Source organism: Pistacia vera, unplaced genomic scaffold (assembly GCF_008641045.1).
Source record: "Pistacia vera cultivar Batoury unplaced genomic scaffold, PisVer_v2 Contig74, whole genome shotgun sequence".
Classification (NCBI taxonomy): domain Eukaryota; kingdom Viridiplantae; phylum Streptophyta; class Magnoliopsida; order Sapindales; family Anacardiaceae; genus Pistacia; species Pistacia vera.
The window spans coordinates 44,514-67,794 of record NW_022196601.1 but is presented as its reverse complement, the minus strand read 5'-3'; the positions used below and the strand labels follow the sequence as shown (position 1 = coordinate 67,794).

Genomic DNA, 23,281 nt, shown 5'->3' with positions numbered 1-23,281 from the left:
AGGAATCACTGGTTCGAAAAATCCCCAATTTCTCGAAACCCTAATTTTGCAAGAAACCCCAAATTTGCAAAACTCTAATTTCGCAAAACCCTAATCTCCAAGAAATGGCTCTGATACCACTGTTATAACCACACATACAAGAATCAACCAAACAAAGATCACAATCAAGAATCACAAATCACACACGCACAAGAACAACCGGAATTTTACCGTGGTTCACTTGCTCTATTTTGAGCAAGCTACGTCCACGTTGAGCTCGGGAAACACACGAGCTCGCTGCACTAAATCACTGTCAAGATTATAGATTACACACAGCAACACAAAAACCCTCAATACCCCTTCTTCAACCCGTAACTCACCTTAGAGATTATACCCTTTGAATCCCTATAAACACCGTATACAAATACACCTTGAATAACCTGACCCAGTCACTCAATCAACAAGTTACAAGATTCACTCAACCCAGATTGAAACCCTAAAAGACTCAAAATGGTGTCTAACGAAGAAGAGAGAGTTTTGCACAAAAGAATACTGCGTGCAAAATGCCAAAACAAATATGCTTTTATATGGTTGACTGTAGGGTTTAATTCCAGCCGTTGGATCTTCTCTTCATCAACGCTCAAGATTGTTTTCTCAGTTTAGTTCAAAACGACGTCGTCCCACTTAAGTTCTAATATGACAGTGTTTCAAGCCATCATCCAACAGTGTCATTTCATTTATTAGTACAGATCAATACAAACTATAAAAGTTTTATTCAATTTTGTCTTACGTATTTGTTTGGATTCCTCTGTTAAATTCTAGCAATGTTTCTGGGTTCTTATCAGTCTTCTAGAATAGATTTGGTCATTAGGCCACTGACATGGGGTTTCTTCAACTTGGATTTGTTAAGGGGTTGAGCTAAGGTTTCTATTAAAAGGGACCTCGATTTCAATTTTAGTTACTCCAATTTTTTTTTTCTTTTGATATCTTTAGTTTCTTAGTGGAAGTTTTCTCTCTAATCCTATATACTTGTGTTATTGACTTTTCTTATACATTTTTTATTAATGAATTTTCTTTTAGTCTTGGGATTGGGGGGGATGGTCTGCTTACTCAAGTACAAGATTGATCGTAAATGCCATAGCTTTTGGCTAGTTTTTCTTGGGTTCATGAGAATATGCATGCATGCAGAAATGTGGTACCTAGATAAAACTTTTGAGGCTCCCCATATATATAATTTTTCTCTCTGGATTGGAAAATCATCTTGTGCATTAAATGATGACTGACTTTTTTAAATGATCCAGAAACCACTTCATGAAGTTGTGGCCTTTGAAAAGGAAGTAGATGGAATTACGATTGATCTAGCTCTCCAGTGGTAAACAACTTTATTTCTCCCTGAATGCTTTCTTTATCCTTATAGAAAACCTGTTATCCTGACAATTATTGTGAAAGAACCAAGTTAAAAGTTACTTCACTGGACATATGATGGATTTTCTATCATATCTGCATGTTGTGTGATTAATTCAAGTAAGAATGGATGGTTGCAGAAGTTGAAAAAATAAGGACATCATAGTAGGCATCAAATATACCTATTCTTATTTTTCTTTATTTTTTATCTACAAATTTGTGAGATACTAATGGTGTGTATGGTATTGTTTTCAAAAAATTTTATCGTCTATTTCAAATTTATGTTGACATTAGGTAACGTTGTGGGCAGTTTGTGATGTAGAACATGTAGGAAGGATGCAAAAGGCTATTTAGTCCCGGTCTTTTCATAATTTAGGATCGAGTTGTCTTAACTAAAATAAAAATTTTAATGTCATTGGTTTTTTTTTTTTTTTAATTTCAGATAAGCTGATGAAATTGCTTTGAAAATAATGATGGTTATTTTGCAGTAATTCCAAGAAAAAAAAAAGTGTTATAGTGATAACACAAAACTTTATTTCTCCAGAGTAATTCCAGTTGTGATGTACAAACTTTGATCATTGTCAAAGTAATTGAATATCTAAAATCATGATAATAGGAACTCCAGGTTTCTGACAAATTTGAACTTCAATTTTCTCACAAACCACGGCTCTGTTTTCTCAGGTTTTGAGTTTTGCATCTAAAGAAAACAAAATTTTGATTTCTAAAGTAACCAAAGCTCTATTTTCTACAGAATGTACTATTCATAAGATTGGTTGAAAAATTGATTTTGATTTTCACTTTAATTTGCCATATTTTTAATAAAACAAAAGTTGTTTATAATTTCTCTTTGAGCAGTAACTTTTTGAGTCATTTACTTTGTAAAAAGCATACAAAGAGATTGTTTTGTTTAAGGTCTTAAAGTTCTAGATCCTTGATTGAAACCAAATGCCTTGAAATGTTGCACAGTGCATGAGCTGATGTTGTGATATAAGCCCAATAAAAAACAAACTTCTGCTCATTTAAAGAATGTGTATGTCATAATGAAAACCCCAAGATCAATTTGACTCTAAGGTCAAATAACTAAAATCTAATGAAAAAAAAAAAATCTAACTTCAACAAGTAATAACTAGACATAAATATCAAAATCCCTAAAATAAATAATGAAAATAAGTTTTTCGATTCTGCATAAGAAATTCCTATTTTTTCCGAAAGATCTTTCAAATATAAGTCTCAATACTTTTAACAGTTCTGTAATTAGAATATCATTTTCTAGATTTAAACGTACAAAATTTTGTTCGTTTTCATTTGACAATATACTTTTTTTTTTTAAAAACAATTATTATCGGTCCCTACAAATTAGTGAGTAATCGAAGTTATTTTATTTGGTTCTTGTATCTTGCATTACTAGGTGTTCTGGTGCATGTATAGATATGATGCTAGGGTATGCTAACAACATACGTACTGTTGATGGTGGCACACATATTGATGGTGTTAAGGTTGTATTGACAAAAAGTCTCAATAATCTTTGGAAAAAATAAAAAATGTTCAAGGTCTGTTTTTCTTCTTGTGTTCTTCAATTTGTGTAAGTTGTCTTTTATTGTCAGTATAGCTTAAGGATTTGAATAAGTACAATGAAAAATGTAAAACTTTGTCCTTGATTGTGTGTAAACTTCCAAGTCCTAACCTTTTGAGTTCCAAAAATTAGGATTGGGAATAGATTATGTTTTACCAGGAGAATGAGTTATGATATTGCAAGAAGAAAATTTCATTAGTCTTTGTCCAGTGCATACAAACATTAATTGTGCATTAATAGGACGAGGATAAAAGCTATTGTCATTTTCATTCTGTTAATGGTTCTTTTCTAGGACAAGGATACGAGATTAAGTGGTAAATACCTCAGGGAGGGATTGATATGTGTTATCTCAGTCAAATTTCCAAATCCAAAGTTTGAAGGGCAAACAAAGGTACTTTCTATTCACAACATTTTATTGGGTACTCATGTGTTTGGTTGTCACTATGCTTTGGCTGATTTGATACTGGTATTGGCAATTACTCCTTTCATTGATGATACCTAACTTGACAACTTTCTTCTATCACTGAAGACAAGGTTGGGAAATCCTGAGGTGCAGAAAGTGGTTTTTCAATTTGTCAAGGAGTATCTTACTAAATTTTTGAAGTTCCATCCAGATGTACTTGATTCAATCCTTTCTAAGTGCTTACAAGGTGTCCCTTCGTAATTCAAATATCCTTGTTTCAATAAACATTTCAATGCATCAAGTCTCATGATCAAGGACTCACGAGTCCAATTGCAACAAGCTGTTAAACTTGAAAATCGAGCTCGTTATGCTCTCTGATTGAGCTTGTTATGCTATTTGATCGAGCTCGTTATGCTCAGATTCAGCTCTTTATGCTTTCTGATCGAGCTCGTTATTATCTCAGATCAAGCTCGTTATGATTTTAGATCGAGCTCGTTATGCTCTCTGATCGAGCTCCTTATGACCTCAGATCGAGCTCGTTATGCTCTCTAATTGAGCTTCTTATGATCTCAGATCGACCTCGTTATGCTCTCTGATCGAGCTCCTTATGATCTTTGATTGAGCTCGTTATGCTCTAAGATCGAGCTCGTTATGCTGCTCATTTAAGGAATGTGTATGTCATAACGAAAACCCTAAGATCAATTTGACTCTAAGGTCAAATAACTAAAATCTAATGAAAAAAATAAATCTAACTTCAACAAGTAATAACTAGACATAAATATCAAAATCCCTAAAATAAAATATTTCTTCAAATAAATAATGAAAATAAGTTTTTTGATTTTGCATAAGAAATTCTTATTTTTCCGAACGATCTTTCAAATATAAGTCTCCATACTTTTAACAGTTCTGTAATTAGAATATCATTTTCTAGATTTAAACGTACAAAATTTTGTTCGTTTTCATTTGACAATATAGTTTAATTTTTTTTTTAAAACAATTATTATCGGTCCCCACAAATCAGTGAGTAATCGAAGTTATTTTATTTGGTTCTTGTATCTTGCATTACTAGGTGTTCTGGTGCATGTATAGATACGATGGTAGGGTATGCTAACAGCATACGTACTGTTGATGGCGGCACACATATTGATGGTGTTAAGGCTGTATTGACAAGAAGTCTCAATAATCTTTGGAAAAAATAAAAAATGTTCAAGGTGTGTTTTTCTTCTTGTGTTCTTCAATTTGTGTAAGTTGTCTTTTATTGTCAGTATAGCTTAAGGATTTGAATAACTACAATGAAAAATGTAAAACTTTGTCCTTGATTGCATGTGAACTTCCAAGTCCCAAGCTTTTGAGTTCCAAAAATTAGGATTGGGAATAGATTATGTTTTACCAGGAGAATGAGTTATGATATTGCAAGAAGAAAATTTCATTAGTCTCTATCCAGTGCATACAAACATTAATTGTGACATGAATAGGACGAGGATAAAAGCTATTGTCATTTTAATTCTGTTAATGGTTCTTTTCCAGGATAAGGATACGAGATTAAGTGGTAAACACCTTAGGGAGGGATGGACATGTGTTATCTCAGTCAAAGTTCCAAATCCAGAGTTTGAAGGGCAAACAAAGGTACTTTCTATTCACAACATTTTATTGGGTACTCATGTGTTTAGTTGTCACGATGCTTTGGCTGATTTGATACTGGTATTGGCAATTACTCCTTTCATTGATGATGCCTAACTTGATGACTTTCTTCTATCACTGAAGACAAGGTTGGGAAATCCTGAGGTGCAGAAAGTGGTTTTTCTATCTGTCAAGGAGTATCTTATAGAATTTTTGAAGTTCCATCCAGATGTTCTTGGTTAAATCCTTTCTAAGTGCTCACAATGTGTCCCTTTGTAATTCAAATATCCTTGTTTCAATAAACATTTCAATGCATCAAGTCTCATGATCAAGGACTCACGAGTCCAACTGCAACAAGCTGTTAAACTTGAAAATCGAGCTCGTTATGATCTCTAATCAAGCTCGTTATGCTCTCTGATCAAGCTCGTTATGCTCTCTGATCGACCTCGTTATGCTCTCTGATTGAGCTCTCTGTGCTCTCTAATCGAGCTCCTTATGATCTCAGATCGAGCTCGTTATGCTCTCTAATCGAACTCCTAATGATCTTAGATTGAGCTCGTTATGCTCTCAGATTGAGCCCGTTATGCTGCTCATTTAAAGAATGTGTATGTCATAATGAAAACCCCAAGATCAATTTGACTCTAAGGTCAAATAACTAAAATCTAATGAAAAAAATAAATCTAACTTCAACAAGTAATAACTAGACATAAATATCCAAATCCCTAAAATAAAATATTTCTTCAAATAAATAGTGAAAATAAGTTTTTTGATTTTGCATAAGAAATTCTTATTTTTCCGAAAGATCTTTCAAATATAAGTCTCAATACTTTTAACAGTTCTGTAATTAGAATATCATTTTCTAGAATCCTAACTGTCCCACGTCAGCTTCTCTAAATTAAAAAAAAATGAAAAACATTTTCAAGGCGATTTTGTTATGTAGAAACTTGGGATGGCTAGGGAGTTAAATTTTCACATTCACTCCCCAATTTTACAAACCCTATTCCTTACCCCATCATCACCGTGAGCTACGCATTTGAAAAACAAGCCCTATTGCTTACCCCATCACCACCGTGAGCCGCGCATTTGAAAAATAATCCAAAACAAATATTCTCGCAGTTTTTCCCACCCTATTCCTTACCCCATCACCACCGTGAGACCACTATGCGAGACTATTAAGCCATCAAAATGCATTTCTCCTCCGTTTTGCTTCGCCCCTACCACCACCGTCACTCACTTTGTCTCACCCGCTCCTGTCGCCTTTTCTCCTTCCTTCCCTCTCTCCCTCCTCCTCCATCCAACAATACCGATGTTAAGTTTGGAAACAATGAACGAGGTTGTGTGATCCGTGTGGCCATGGTCGAAGCTCGTATACTTCATATGCTAAATCCGTTCTGCATCAGGTTTTGCTGGATGTTAGAGACGGATTTAGCATATGAAGTATACGAGCTAACCAGCTCGTCGACCATGGCCACACGGACCACCCAACCTCGTTCATTGTTTGTTCTGCATCGGGCTTTGCCTGATGTTAGAGACGAATTAATGCCAATTCATCGGAGAATCCTGTAAGTACCTTCTAATCGATTATTTGACGTTTTACGATTGAACAACCTAGGAACGGTTGTTCAATGTATCAGATCTATGTAGTTCTTGACCCCTTTTGTGTAACCATTTCCTGTATGAAAGTTAGTAGAGTAATCTGGTGATCTGGTCTCACACATGATTAAGAAATAAAAAAACAGAATGCCAATGGTATTATCAACATCAAAACCAAAACCTTTACCTAGATTTCCCAGCTTTATGCATTTCGGCCAACTTCCTTCCTAAAACAGACTGCAAAACAATGAATGGTTAAGAAATAAAAAACAGAATGCTTGTGCTATTACAATTTTAACGTAGAACTCCCAAGCCTCACTTGATCGCCTCTAGAAGATAAGCAAAGTCTTTAGAGTAATTGTGTTTTGTGATGCTAAAAGCGTGAGGACTGTTGCTTGAATTGGAATGCAAGGTAAAGTTTAATCTGTTTATTCCAGATTTTTTAAACAAAGAAAATGTCCATACTCCCAATAGTTTGATTGACTAACAGTACATTGTTAATGGTCTCCCGCTATTAATACAATTAAGGCTAAAAAACAAGCTAAGTTAGCCCTCTCCCTTGTTCTCGTTGAGAATTTTGAGAATATTGTCTGCAAAGTCTGATAAGTCCTGCCTGTTCGGCTTAGGCCAGTTGCATCTCCTTTTCAGCTTCAGCTTATGCAGTTATTTATGTAGTTTTGATCCTAGGTTTGGCTTTTATTTATTTTTTTGAATTTTGCCACAGGTTTACAATGCATGATCGTGGCTTATCATCCGAACACACTTGGACAAGTGCTCATATAGTGGGAAGGTTAGAATGCTCTATTTGCTATCATTATTTCACTTGCATCTCTGTCATTGTGTGTGCTGGTGTTGTATAAATTTGTGTGCATGTGAATTTGCAGTATAATCTCTATCATTGTGTGTGCTGGTGCTGCAGAAATTGTGTAATATGCTGGTATTGAAGAAGTTGTGCAATATGATGTGTGTTGATGTGTGATAATATTGAAGAAGTTGTGCAGTATGATGTGTGCTTGTGTATGATTTGTGCAAATTAAGTTGTGGTTTGTGCTGGTGAATTGGAGTGAAGAAGTGTTTTTTTTACTTGTATTCATTCATTTTTTATGAAATAAAGTAAACACACTAAACATACAGATTTTCTCTAGAATTTTCACATTCTTGTTTAGGCCTTTGTTCTTTGGTTCCGAGTCCTAGCTAAATATCATCCACATGGAATACTTACTGTGTTTGATTCTATGGTTCGAATGACACAAGTAAAATGAGAGAAAATGTTACTCCATTCTCTCATTTATGTGAAATTCACCACATGATCTTTCTTGCAAGGTTTCTCAGTAAGTCATCCTTTCATTTCAGTAGATCCTGCTTGCGTGTATTGTGCTGCATGCAGAGTCAGATTGGATGTGTATTATAATTTAATGTTCATTTAAATTTATGCTATTCTACTTGGATGAATTTTCTTGTGAAACATAATTGTTTATTCTAGTGAATCACTTTGCTTCATAGTTCTACTTCTTTGTTCTTAGAGATCATTTGTTTTCTTTAATTTTTTGTTGTGTAGCCACTAGCTGAAGCAATGATGTTGGCAGACTTAGAGTTAGATTTTGTAAGTGTTATTTCTTGTCTCATAATCATTTATAATTTTGCATGCTTTAATGATCATTATTATAGTTATGCATCATATTGGATCTCATTGCAGGGGGATTTTGTTTCGAACTTTGACTTATCTCAAAAAGAGCCCATAGTTCTGCCTGCTCAACTCCCAAATCTGTTACTGAATGGATCATTTGGGATTGCGGTGACTTATTCTAACTATTTTTTACTTAGTTGTACATTTTGTTCGATTCTCATTGTTCTTGCTACTTTCTCTCATGAACAGTGTTTATTTCAAGTATGAGTAAAAAAATTTTATGTCAGATCATTTTATGTTTTACAAGTTGGCATATCAACCAACATTCCTTCTCATAATCTTGGAGAGTTAGTTGATGTACTTTGTGCATTGATTCATAATCCAAAAGCTAGAGTAACTTCCCCTCTCTTTCTTTGGTTCTTTATAATTCTACTTGCTATCTAAGTGTTAGTATTTTGGCTAATTTTATTGTTACTGTTATTAATAGTTGTAATAAATGTTGGTTTTCGCATTATCCCGCTTTCTATTAGGTGCAAGAATTGTTGGAATACATGTCTGGGCCTGATTTTCCAATCGGAGGGCCTATAATGGGAAACAATGGGTAAATTTTTCCTTGCATATTGACTATATAACATTTATTGCAATTATAAACTATCAATAATTCCATTGCAATTTATTCAAAACGTTTGCAATATCATGATAGTTTGTCAATACAACAAATTTAGGGTCTAATATAAATGGAATTGTGAATATATAGAGAAAACAATAGAGCCAGGAATTTAAAGGGTTATTTAGGAGCATGATTTGTTAATATATTCAAACAAAAGGAATGTAGTTCTATTCAACTATGCCATGACTCTATCAGACATAGTTAATAGGTATGACACATGCGACCTCCTCAATATTGTCTCTAGTAGTGTGTAAATAGAGAGAAAGAGAAAAGCATGTCAACCAGCCAGTGAGTATTCCAGGTTCAATTTGGACATCAAATCATGCTTATGATTTCTATCGAACATTGTGCTTGAGTATAAGTATTATTTGAAACATATTCTTTCAATGCGGTATTGTCTTATTTAAATCCTGAAACTGTTTTGTGATTAGTGTCCTAAAATTTAATTGTTTTGTCAAGGATCTTAAATACATATCGATTTGGGAAAGGATATATTGTTATTAGAGGAAAAACTGATGTTGAATTGCTCGACTCCAAGACAAAGAGGATGTCAATTATTATAAAAGAGGTGAATATCTTGGTTTTCCTTAAGGGTTTTGATAGATGTGCATATTACTTTTCAAATTGGCATTGAAATGTTAAGTTCAGAATAATGATATGTTTAATTTTTTTTCCTAATGAAATAGATGCCTCACTTAGTTAGAAAATCCTTTCTGGTGAAGAAGATAGCTGACCTTGTTGAGAGCAAGGTAAATGTATTTCTAAAATGATTATTTCTCTTTATATTTTTCTTATCAAAAGTTTTATAAAAAATAGAGAAACAGCAGCTGTGACTTGGCTATACTGCATGTTTAGCAGTCATATTTGATTAATGTGGTTGTTTTTTAGTAAACCTTTTACCTGCATGTATTGCTTTATTTTATTTAACAAAGGTTAGATGGCGTCAGTGCTATCCAAGATGAAAGTGATGGTTGTGAATTGCGTACAGTCATTGAGGTATGATAATATCAATTAATATGATCTTCTTTAACATTTCTTAGTTGTTTCATATGACTATTCTTTATGATTTCTACTCTGTTAAAATATCTGACTGAAAGAACTCTATATCTAATCCCTATAGCTAAAACGGGGAGCTGACCCATCAATCGTTTTAAACAATCTTTATCGTCGGACTCCTCTACAATCCAAATTCGTCAACAACATGATGTGGTGAGTAATTTCTTTTCTACCATCAATACTATGAAAAGAAATAAATTATTTTGAAGTTTGATATTATTTTTCATCCAATATGGGTTAATTTCTTACCCATGGGGATGATGTGGAGAATTAAGAAGTTTGTGAAAAGTTAGTTATGTTAATTTACGTCCAATAGGATATAGAACTTCCTTGTATATCGCACATTTTGATGTAGTTCTTGCCTTATATAACAGTATAGTTGATGGAAAACTTAAGCGAATGGATCTAAAAGATGTACTTCAGGTGATTGCTTGTCTCATGTTTCTTCACATCTCTCTCAAACTTTCAAGTGTAGTTTTACTTTGTATTTTTGTATTTTTTAGTGATAAAATTTCTTGTAATTTTATAGTTTCTCATTGTTTTCTAATAGAACACCACTTCTGTTTAATCACACAAACAACAAACAATCATCTTCCCAACCAAACAACAGACCAAACATATCAATCACAGTGAACCTTATATATATATATATATATAATCAAAAGAGCACTATTCCACCAAAAATGAAATGAAAATAGAAAAAATAAAAGATACGACTGAGCTTCGAGGGTTAGCCACCTCCTTTTCCCTTTTCTTAACTTTTTTCAAGAATATCCACAAATCTCACTGTCTTACCCTTTTATTCTCCTGACACATTTTCTCATAATAGAATTCTTCACTCGTTCACTCTCTCAGTGCCATGAGTCTTTCCCAAACGCACGTCTAACGCACGTCTAATGCACATCTAATGCTCACGCATTAGGAGTTTTCCTGTGTTTACGTCAAATACTTGAAGAAAAAATTTCTAGTGATGCAGCCAAGGTGGACTCTCTAAGGAGTGGTAGGTTTTCCTAATAAGCTTTATTTCTTTTCATATTGTCTTATGGCATACTTTTTTCTAAGTTTTTATTTGCTTGGTAGAATGTGTTTTTGTTTCTAATAAAGATTACTCCGTAGGATTTGAATTCTATTTAAACTAGATTGACATAATTAATTGTGCATATTCTCATTGGAATTGTTTTCTATTTTGTGCTGGTTCTATTGTGGTGAGGGCTGAATGATTAATGCCTGTGGCTAGATTAAATATTGAGTTTGAGGACATAGTTTATGGTAGATTTGCCATGCCTTCTCGAATTGTGTCATGAGAATTGTTAATATTACAAAAGAGGTCGAATGAAAAAGACTTGTTGAAATACATAAGAAATTGTTGTGAGCCTAGATATTATTTCCCATAGGAAAAAATTCGATTCCTTTGAAAGAAGCTTTATATTTATTTGTTCATAATTCTCAACCTAGTATGGTACAAATGCATCAAGTTGCTGTTTAATGTTGTGGCTTCACTGTTGATATCTGAATTTGCTCTGACATTAGTTTAACTTTTGTTGCAAACCATATTGAAATATCTTTTGGATGATTCTTCGGTTTAGGATCTGTTGGTTCTGTATATCATTTTATTAGTCAACTCTGTTTCATGAAATATTAAGAGGAATATCTTGTCAAGATAGTTGCTTTGGCTAGAATTTTGTTAAATACTATCTTTTTATATATATTTAATGAAGAATTCAAACTATCGAAGGACCAAGCTAATAATACAGTGATTGGGTTCATAGAAGACTCTTTCGAGCCGGAGATGCATATAATTCTGCCAACGACAATTTATTTTCTGTTTGCATGATCAAATTTTTAGGATTATAGTTTTCACAAATAATACCATTTGAAGGAGATTTTGTTCTTGTTATTAGTCAGAGAAACGAGTTAGTCATCAATAATAAAATGAGAACGGAATAAATTATGAAGCTGGAAGAACTACTATCAAGCAAGAGAAATATACTATAGGTAAAATATTTTTGAGTAATTAGATGTTAGGGTTAATGTGAAACACAAGTAGTCTTTAGTAGATTTACTAATTTACGGAGCTTCTTCTAATTCTAGAGAGACAATTCACCTTTATTTTCAATTTGTTTTCATTTACTCCTCTTCCTTTTTCGTATGTAAAACTTATATGAAAAGCAATTTCAATGTTATGATTTATCTGATATGCTTGCTCATAGAATCTATCCAACCAGTTAGATTCTGGTTCCACTTCAGTGCTTGTTGACTCTCTAAAGCTGTGATTTGCTATTTATGTGTGTATGTCTCCAGTCTATGCATATGATATTGTTGTTAGCTCTATAAGACCTTTATTAATCAAATGTTGTTATGCTTAATAGAATTTTGTTTGATTGAGACATACCGTAAAAAACCTCGTCTTTGAAATATCATGAACGGTTCCTATAAGTTGAGCACCTATTTTATTTTCATTTTGAATTTTAGGGAAGATTTTTGAACCTTAACCCCAAGCAAAAGAAACTATGCATATATTGAGGAAATCCTAATATGCTTGGATTGGTATCCTTCAGTATAGAGTTTGTTTTCTTTTTCTGAAAAAGACTTTTGAGCCCTTACCTTACCCTTAAATATTTAACATAGAATATCCATGATTCCTTCCTATGAAAATTGATATAGAAATCTTTGATATGGATTTATCTCTCTTGTCTTGCTCAAATATAATTATCTTAGTTTGGTATCATAGGGGAAAAAAAAAAAAGGAATGAAATTTTGTGATGCTACTTTTTGCCCAACCTTTGGAAATAAAAAATCTATTCTTCTTATGTGTATTGTACAAATAGATTTCCTATTTCCAAGCATATTAAGATTTCCTCAATATATGCATAGTTTCTTTTGCATATATTTGTTATTTCCAAAGGTTGGGTAAAAAGTAGCATCACAAAATTTCCTTCCTTTGTTTTTTTTCCCCTGTGATACCAAGCTAAGATAATTATATTTGATAAAGATAAGAGAGATAAATCCATATCAAGGATTTCTATATCAATTTTCATAGGAAGGAATCATGGATATGCTATGTTAAATATTTAAGAGTAAGGTAAGGGACCACAAATCTTTTTAAAAAAAAAAAGAAAACAAACTTTATACTGATATTGAAGGATACCAATCCAAGCATATTAGGATTTCCTCAATATATGCATAGTTTCTTTTGCTTGGGGTTAAGGTTGAAAAATCTTCCATAAAATTCAAAATGAAAATAAAGCGGGTGCTCAACCTACAGGAACTGTTCATGATATTTCAAAGACAGGGTTTTTTACGCTACTTAGTCTTAATCAAACAAAATTCTATTAAGCATAACAGCATTTGATTAATGAAGGTCTCACAGAGCTAACAACAATATCATATGCATAGAGTGGAGACATACACACATAAATAGCAAATTACAGCTTCAGAGAGTCAACAAGCATTGAAGTGGAACCAGAATCTGACTGGTTGGATAGATTCTATGAGCAAGCATATCAGATAAATCATAACATTGAAATTGTTTTGCATATAAGTTTTACATACGAAAAAGGAAGAGAAGGAAAGGAAAACAAATTGAAGATAAAGGAGACTTGTCTCTCTAGAATTAGAAGAAGCTCCATAAATTTGTAAATCTACTAAAGACTACTTGTGTTTCACATTAACTCTAACATCTAATTACTCAAAAATATTTTACCTGTTGTATATTTCTTTTGCTTGACAGTAGTTCTTCTAGCTTCATAATTTCTTCCGTTCTCATTTTATTATTGATGACTAACTCGCTTCTCTGACCAATAACAAGAAAAAAATCTCCTTCATATGGTATTATTTGTGAAAACTATAATCCTAAAAATTTGATCTAGCAAACAGAAAATAAATTGTCATCGGCAGAATTATATGCACCTTCGGCTCGAAAGAGTCTTCTATGAACCCAATCACTATATTATTAGCTTGGTCCTCCGATAGTTTGAATTCTGCATTAAATATATATAAAAAGATAGTACTTAACAAAATTCTAGCCAAAGCAGCTATCCTGACAAGATATTCCTCTTAATATTTCATGAAACGGAGTTAACTAATAAAATGATATACAGAACCAACAAATCCTAAACCGAAGAACCACAAAGATATTTCAATATGTTTTGCAACAGAAGTTGAACTAATGTCAGAGCAAATTCAGATATCAGTAGTAAAGCCACAACATTAAACAACAACTTGATGCATTTAGACGATACTAGGTTGAGAATTATGAACAAATAAATATAAAGCTTCTTTCAAACGAATTGAATTTTTTCCTATGGGAAATAATGTTTGCTCTAACAATATATCTAAGCTCACAACAATTTCTTATGTATTTCAACAAGTCTTTTTCATTCAACCTCTTNCACTGAAGTGGAACCAGAATCTGACTGGTTGGATAGATTCTATGAGCAAGCATATCAGATAAATCATAACATTGAAATTGTTTTGCATATAAGTTTTACATACGAAAAAGGAAGAGAAGGAAAGGAAAACAAATTGAAGATAAAGGAGACTTGTCTCTCTAGAATTAGAAGAAGCTCCATAAATTTGTAAATCTACTAAAGACTACTTGTGTTTCACATTAACTCTAACATCTAATTACTCAAAAATATTTTACCTGTAGTATATTTCTCTTGCTTGACAGTAGTTCTTCTAGCTTCATAATTTCTTCCGTTCTCATTTTATTATTGATGACTAACTCGTTTCTCTGACCAATAACAAGAACAAAATATCCTTCATATGGTATTATTTGTGAAAACTATAATCCTAAAAATTTGATTTAGCAAACAGAAAATAAATTGTCATCAGTAGAATTATATGCACCTTCGGCTCGAAAGAGTCTTCTATGAACCCAATCACTATATTATTAGCTTGGTCCTCCGATAGTTTGAATTCTGCATTAAATATATATAAAAAGATAGTACTTAACAAAATTCTAGCCAAAGCAGCTATCCTGTCAAGATATTCCTCTTAATATTTCATGAAACGGAGTTGACTAATAAAATGATATACAGAACCAACAAATCCTAAACCGAAGAACCACAAAGATATTTCAATATGTTTTGCAACAAAAGTTGAACTAATGTCAGAGCAAATTCAGATATCAGCAGTAAAGCCACAACATTAAATAGCAACTTGATGCATTTGTATGATACTAGGTTGAGAATTATGAACAAATAAATATAAAGCTTCTTTCAAAGGAATTGAATTTTTTCCTATGGGAAATAATGTTTGCTCTAACAATATATCTAAGCTCACAACAATTTCTTATGTATTTCAACAAGTCTTTTTCATTCAACCTCTTTTGCAATATTAACAATTCTCATGAAAATTCGAGAAGGCATGGCAAATCTGCTATAAACTATGCAAATATGCCATAAACTATGTCCTCAAACTCAATATTTACTCTAGCCACAGGCATTAATCATTTAGCCCTCACCACAATAGAACCAACACAAAATAAAAAACAATTCCAAAGAGAAGATGTACAATTAATTATGCCAACTTAGTCTAAATAGAATTCAAATCCTAGGGAGTAATCTTTATTAGAAACAAAAACGCATTCTACCAAACATAAAATATTACAATAAAAAATTAGAAAAAAATGTATGCCATAAGGCAATATGAAAAGAAATAAAGTTTATTAGGAAAACCTTCCAATTCCTTAGAGAGTCCACCTTGGCTACATCACTAGAAATTTTTTCTTCAAGTATTTGACATATTCTAGCCTTATTATCCAGTGCCACAATGATGCCCTAAAGATACATGCGTAGCGGATGTAAACAATTATATAATGCAAACCAAACCAACATGTTTTGTTTTTGAGGGCCCCTACACTTAAATAGGAACAGGAAAAAATCACCATCATATATACAAGTTTTTTGGCAGTCAATTGTTTCAACTTCGTATTAGAGCAGGTTTTGTCTTGCAATTAGGGTTGTAAACAAGCCAAGCCGAGCTTCGGTTGTTCTAACTCAGCTTGGCTCCTGTAGTGTCGAGCTTGAGCTTTGGCCGAGCTTGAGATGTTAGGCTCGAGCTCAAGCGAATTGGAGCTATGCTCAATTTTTCTTCATTTGAGCCTGACTTGAGCTCGAATTCAATAATCCTACTGTAGCTTGCAAACATGCTAAATTTCATATCTAATCAAAGAAATTCTTCTGTCACACATTAATCAAACTTGGGAGATAATCAAACATGCAACTATAAAATGTTCATGATGATAATCAAACTTGGGAGAAAATTGATGATGTTAATCAAACTTGGCAGAAAATCAGTCAGTATTGAGGAAGATACTTAAATATTGTGCATGCAAAATGAAATGGAGTGGCTGTTGTTTCCAATTTCTTACTATATGCCACTATATAAATATAGAATAAAAGTGACCAAAAAACCTATATGAAATCTGAAAAGGTATTCAACTTCTGTAACATCAAAAAATGTTCGGCAGATAGAAGGAACAATTCTAGATTTCCAATAAACAAGTCATGATTCCAAAGAGCCGCAACAACTCATAACTCCAATAACCCAAAACAGCTCATAACGCCTGCAATATATCACTGCAATTACCCACCACAACAAAAATCATAACTATCTCAAGTCTCAACAATACCATCTGCAGTCTATCACTCCAAAGTCTCCAATAACCCACCACAACAACAAAAATTATACAACTCCAATAGCATTTGCTCTTGAATCTAATCACTCCAACAAACCAAGCAAACATCAAAGAGAAATCGTCGCCTGTCCTTAAAGAGGAAAGCAATAGATGTAGAATTATTAATTTTGCATGAGTCATAAGACAAAAAATATATGATTGAAACAATCTATTTACACAAACAATTACTTGTTATCAATGTAAGGACGATCAAACAATCTCTTGATTTCCATCATGTGTAGGAAGCTTAATCTCCACCAGTTTAATCCCTTTCTAAAATACAAAAGGGAAAAAGAAAAAAACAGATTAAGTTGGAATAAAATAAAAGTAAATACTAAATAAAAGGTGCAAAAATAGTTTTACATTTTTTTATTAATGGAATTTACCTTGTTCATTTTCTTCACTCCATGGAGATTGCAACACCAATCATGGGCACATAGTAGCACTTGCACTGCTTTCAGCAACAATGAGGCTTGGTAAGTGTCAATAACTCTACTCTCGACACTAAAAGTGCCTTTTGAAGCCACCGTGGTGATAAGAATAACTAATATATCATGAGCCATCCTAGATAAGATAGGGTACTTCGCACTATTTGCCTTCAACCACTGTAAAGCATCAAAACACTCATGAGTATCCTTACACCTATAACATCCCTTTCCCAGATAAGAATCTAATTCAAATTTATCCGATTCTTCAGCTTCAATTGCCTCCAAATAATTTGTAAATTCAGACAAACTGTTTCCTTCCTCATTCCCCCACGGCCCCACCAACCCCTTCGACTTCTACAACACTACAACACTGTGGTCAATGGGAGAAGATTGATTATCAGCAACATATTCCCCATGTAACTCATACAACATCTCCCGAACTTTTATTAAATATTCTCGTGCTTCATGTTCACCATACATCCTACCGAAGCAAAACTCAATCAACCTCATCTTGAACCTAGGGTCCAAGACAACAAAACAGACCCACCACAACAACAAAAGTCATAACTATCTCAACAATACCATCTGTAATCTATCACTCCAAAGTCTCCAATAACCCACCACAACAACAAAAATTATACAACTCCAATAGCATTTGCTCCTGAATCTAATCACTCCAACAAAACAAGCAAACATCAAAGAGAAACCGTCGCCTGTCCTTAAAGAGGAAAGCAATAGATGTAGAATTATTAATTTTGTACAAGTCATAAGACAAAAAATATATGATTGAAACAATCTATTTTCACAAACAATTACTTGTTATCAATGTAAGGAGGATCAAACAATCTCTTGATTTCCATCATGTGAAGGGATAGGAAGCTTAATCTCCACCAGTTTAATCCCTTTCTAAAATACAAAAAGGAAAAAGAAAAAAACAGATTAAGTTGGAATAAAATAAAAGTAAATACTAAATAAAATGGNATTTTTGAAAAAATTAAATTGAGTTACAACATTTAGATCTTTGATAATAAATCTGACTATTTTTAACCAAATTTATGATAGATCTTATTGGAAATGGATAGATCTACGTAAGTGTCCAATGTGTGAATCTTGAAGGAATTTGAAGAAAATTTCTAAACTTCAGTTTAATAAAGAAAATCAGAGGAAATAGCGTGAACTGCAAACTGATCCATTAAAACAAAAGCTTATTACAGCAGCAGAGTAGTTAACTTTATTGAAACGACATCACTTTGGCACTTTTACAATAAGCCCTTAACTTTATAGACTGACACTTGGATCCACATTCCCCCTGAAACCAAGCCAAGGTCTATTCTTTGTAAACCTGACTTCAGGGCCGTCTCTAGAACATTTGTGATCCTAGGCAAGAGTTACTTTGGGACCCTCTAATAATATAAGCATATATTAAAAAATTATTATTTTTTTTTTTTTTTTTTTTGCCTTTTGAGATGAAAAATCACTAGGGGAGGTGGACAGCAACCGGCAAGCTAACAAGGTTAGGTTGGTGGGGGGTTTTGGAGAGTAGATGTTGGAGAAGTGATGGGTGATGAAATGGGTGATTTCCAATGCCAAGATTGATAAGAAAATGCTTAAGAAGTCACGGCCCAAAAGGTATCGATGGTCGGCGATTGGCAGAGTAAACAGATAAGGTATGATAGGGGTTTTGGTGAGAGGGCTGAGGGGAGGAAGATGGTGGTGTCGGGAAAGGCCAACAATGTCGAGTACATGCCAAAAAGGCTAAAAATGGCTGTCGTGTGGTGGAGTTGGGTTACAAGATTCATAAAAAATTAGTCAAATCGAGGGCTATCAAGGTTGGGAAATGATAAAATAATGATTTCGGTCGATTTTGGTGAGAAAATCGACCGGAACCAAAATTGACTGAAATCAACTCCAAACCACTAGCGGCAGAAGAGGGTTGATTTATGTGTATGTTAAATTTTGGGATTGAATTAGGGGCGAGTAATTTGAGATATGTAAATAACTATTTTAGTATTCCATTGTTAAAAGAGATTCAATGTGTTAATTTAAGGGTATAAACTAGAATATATAAAACTAGAGGTACAAACTTGCTATTTTGTTAAACTTTAGGTGGGAATATATGTAAAAAGTTTATAATAAATTTGAGCTTTTTTGGCTTCTTTTTTTTTTGGGGGCCCCTTGACTTAAATAAGAAATTATAAACCATTTTCATTTTTGTGAGATATTCGAAAAAAAAAATTTATAAAAAATTTGGGCCCCATTTTTTTGGGGCCCTAGGCGGGTGCCTCACCTGCCTATCCCTTAAGCCGGCCCTGCCTGAGGCAACACGTTTCCACCAACACTTGAACTTGCAGCGAGAAAATTAATGTCAAAATTACTATGTCATTGCCTTAGGGAAACTGATCGCCTCGCACACCCTTTCAAATGTCTTGAAAATTGGGTTGTGCTCCTGGTGGCCGTAATCTGAAGTCTGACCTTACAATGGACACATTTTGTCTTCTTGGTTTTGTCAGGTAAAACAACCTCTTTAAATTCCTTCTAGATCGTTAATGTTTTAGCTCCTTTTAGCCTTTGGAATGGATTATTGTCATTCTCTTCATTTTGTGGGTTAGTCGCAACAATTTCACTTGCAACCGTATTCGCTATGGAATTAGTACAGTGTAGAGGTAAAGATTGCGCAATTGTATCATTCAAAGTGGGTCGGCTTGCTGATGAGCCCTTTATACCTGTAATGGATAGATTGAAAACATTCCGATTCTTAACAAAAATTAATAACAAGAAGAAAATTGTGTATTTGAGAGTGACTTAAATTGATAATGTTGAATTTTCCTAACTAGTCACTAGGCCTTATTAAAAACCCTTAATGGAGAAAAATGAATTAAGCAATAAATAAAGTAGTTGGATAGATAGATCATCCTCTAATTAAAGGTCACTAAAGGTGCAAGCCAAAAACGCAGCGTTTCTGACTTCACCTTTAACACATAAGTTCCTAAAGTTCAATAAATCAATGAAGCTCAAAAATAGATCCTTGTGTATGGAATACATCGAAGCTTAAAATGGTGGAAATAAGATTCTCAAAGCAAACTCAACATTGAGTTTCATATCAACACTTGCATATTCCAAAAGCCCTACCATTTCTGTAATGCCAAATACACAACATGAAACACACTTAAGCCATTACATACAATTCATATTGTCAAAGGCCTATTAAACTTGACAATACTTCAACAACCAAACTAGGGATAGACTATCCACCATGACAAAAAATCTATTCAGGATTAAAAATTCTCTCTCTCTTTCTCTCTCTCTAGGAAACTAAGAATGTATATTACTAAATATCAAGAAGAAGTTGCATGTATAAAGCGGACGAGGCGTCGACAAAGATACCACATAATCCTCCCTTCATATCTTTAAAACTCCCACCCAAATTAAATTGCATTTCACACAACACTAATGATCAATACATGCATAAGAAAAAAAAAAAAAATAAATAATTCCCACCATACTAAATAAAATCTAACATCAATTTCTATTATTATCAATGGAAGCAAGCAATGAAAAAGACCTTGAGAACTTACTTTGCCTTTTTTATTATAAAGTACCGCATTGACTGTGTCTATATACTCTTCAAGATAATCATGAATGTCGGTTCTCATGTCATCCTATAAAACAGAAAATGATTGGACATCAAAGAATTTTACTCATACCTCCAATAAACATTGTTCATGACAGAAAGCAACATGAACGAAGAAAATCGAACAAAATGTATANAAATGTAAGCTCTTTGTCATTGTTGATTTCAACGAGCTCATCACATCCGTGAGTGACGTACTTCATGATCAGCTTCAACATATATATATTGTTGTCAATAAGTAATTCTTCATGTAACAACTTCAATAGGCCTGAATGGTTTAAATAAGAAGATATTTAGAGCGCTTTGTTTTGGATGTTAGTATTTGTATGAACCATTATTCTAAGACTCCCACTGTCCTCCATACTTTACAAGAATTTGAGTTAAGGATCTCATTTTCCTAAAATATAACAAAACAAAACACTTAGATTAGTTTTCCCAAAAATTTAGACAATGTCAAGTAGTGGCCGAAATCGTCCGATCCAAAGGATTTGAATTGATTAAGCTAATATATATATATATATATATATATATATATAGACTCATCAAAAACTTACCATTAATATATATATTCTACGCCTACAACATATTAAAAGTTTAAAACTTTCTTCACTCATTTTTATGTGTATATGTTTTTTATGATTTTATACCTAATATTCTTTATTCTCTCATTCTCTCTTTCACTTTCTCTATGTTATTCGTTCTTAAAACTTTTGAAGACTGAAATTGTTGAAGCTTCACTTATCAAGGTCCCATAATTAGCTTCGTTTTCTATTTTATCAGTTTTAGGTATGTGTATTGCTCATTTCATTTTAGTTTATTTTGGGGTTGAATCATGCTTAACTATATTTTACTAAACGTTATTCTTCACCTTTTACCAACCACTTTCCTACATTTCAAACGTCACTGTTTAGCTGCTCAAAATTATTAAAGAAGTTTGAGTTATTATCTATGTTTATACTAAGAAAATTTCCAATTTTTTTATTAATTCATATTAAAAGTCAAGGCAACATTGACTTAATTTAAGTTTTGGTTGACTTTAACTAAGGTTATGCTTGATCAAAGTTATGAAAATTTATATTATAATCTTTGAAAGAAAAAAAAGGGGAGAAATAAGAAATTTGTGTAAAACATTTTTGGTGGATTGTGATTGTCATAAATTCTTTTAATTATATTGAATTTAAGTTGATCGTTAGATTCTCGTGGCGTTTTGCTCTCTTTAATTAAAGAGGTTCTTCCATATAAAAAAATTCTTGTGTTTCTTCGCAAATTGAATGTTATATTTGAATGTTATTTTCAACATAATTTGCTCAAGGTTTTGCTTCTCATAGATTTATTCAAGTGGTAAAGTATTGTATTGTTGCATTATTTTCTTTCAGATTATTGATATTATATTATTTCATTTGCTTAAGGTTAGGTGATTTTTTTTTTTTTTTTTCACTAGTTGTTTGATAAACAATGATAGAGCTACGGACGCCTCCCTTGGGCAAAAATCCTTGGTCCGCCACTGGTCATAGGTCAATCAAACTTGACAGTACTTCAACAACCAAATTAGGAATAGACTATCCACCATAACCAAAAATCTATCCAGGATTAAAAATTCACTTTCCTCTGAATCTTCTCTCTTTTTTCTTTTTCTTTTTTTCTTTTTTAAGAAACTGAGAATGTATATTAATAAATATGAAGAAGTTGAATGTACAAAGTGGACCAGGCGTCCTCTAAGATAGCACATAATCCTCCCTTCATATCATTAAAACTCCAACCCAAATTAAATTGCATTTCACAAAACACTAATGATCAATACATCTATAGGAAAAAAAAATGAATAAGTCCCAATATACTAAATCAAATCTAACATCAATTTCTATTATTATCAAGGGAAACAAGCAATGAATAAGACCTTAGGAACTTACTGTGCCTTTTGGATGATGAATTAACACACAAAGCTCGTCTAACAACTCTCCAAGATTTTGACAAATGTTGGTTGCCATCTGAACCTGTAAAACATAAAATGATCTGACATAAAATTTTTTTACTCGTACCTCCAATAAACACTGTTCATGAGAGAAAGCAACAGAAACAATGAAAATCGAAACAAAATGTACAACTAAGGAAAAAATAATTAGATTAAGTCACCTTAATTTCAAGAGAACTCTTCCATAACAGATCATCTTTTACCTACAATGAGATCAAATTCGATGCATAAATATATTAATGATGATTTAAAGCATGCAGATTATAAATGATTATGAAACAAGAAATAGCATTTACAGTGTCTAGCTCTAAATCTGTCAACAGCATTGCTTCAGCTAGTGGCTGCCAGACAAAAAATTAAAAAAAACAAATGATCTTTAAGAACTTAAAGCAAAGAAGGTAGAACTATGAAGCAAAAGTGACTCACAAGAACAAACAATTAGGTTTTGAATGATCAACCTACAGAGAGAGGTTGAAGCAATGTTTCTTAAAGGTAGAACTGGAGGTAAGTTGTAAACCGAGTAAATGATTAACCATTTAAAGCTTTTAAGTGTTAAGCAGCAGTCTCAAGAAGTACACATTAAAAGCCAACACTTAGCAAGAAGAATGCCCCTATGAGATGTCTGTGCATGCAACATACGTCT

The 23,281-nt window shown here is 32.9% G+C and overlaps 1 protein-coding gene across 1 annotated transcript; it reads left to right on the top strand.

The window, feature by feature from the left end:
• Window positions 1-1,153: 1,153 nt before the first annotated feature.
• Window positions 1,154-5,222, top strand: LOC116115417 (DNA gyrase subunit B, chloroplastic/mitochondrial-like). Its single transcript, XM_031401566.1, has 8 exons — window positions 1,154-1,174; window positions 1,281-1,351; window positions 2,792-2,879; window positions 3,249-3,347; window positions 3,486-3,616; window positions 4,429-4,519; window positions 4,887-4,985; window positions 5,124-5,222. Exons 1-8 carry the CDS (start codon window positions 1,154-1,156, stop codon window positions 5,220-5,222), a joined length of 699 nt encoding a protein of 232 aa, XP_031257426.1.
• Window positions 5,223-23,281: the final 18,059 nt, after the last annotated feature.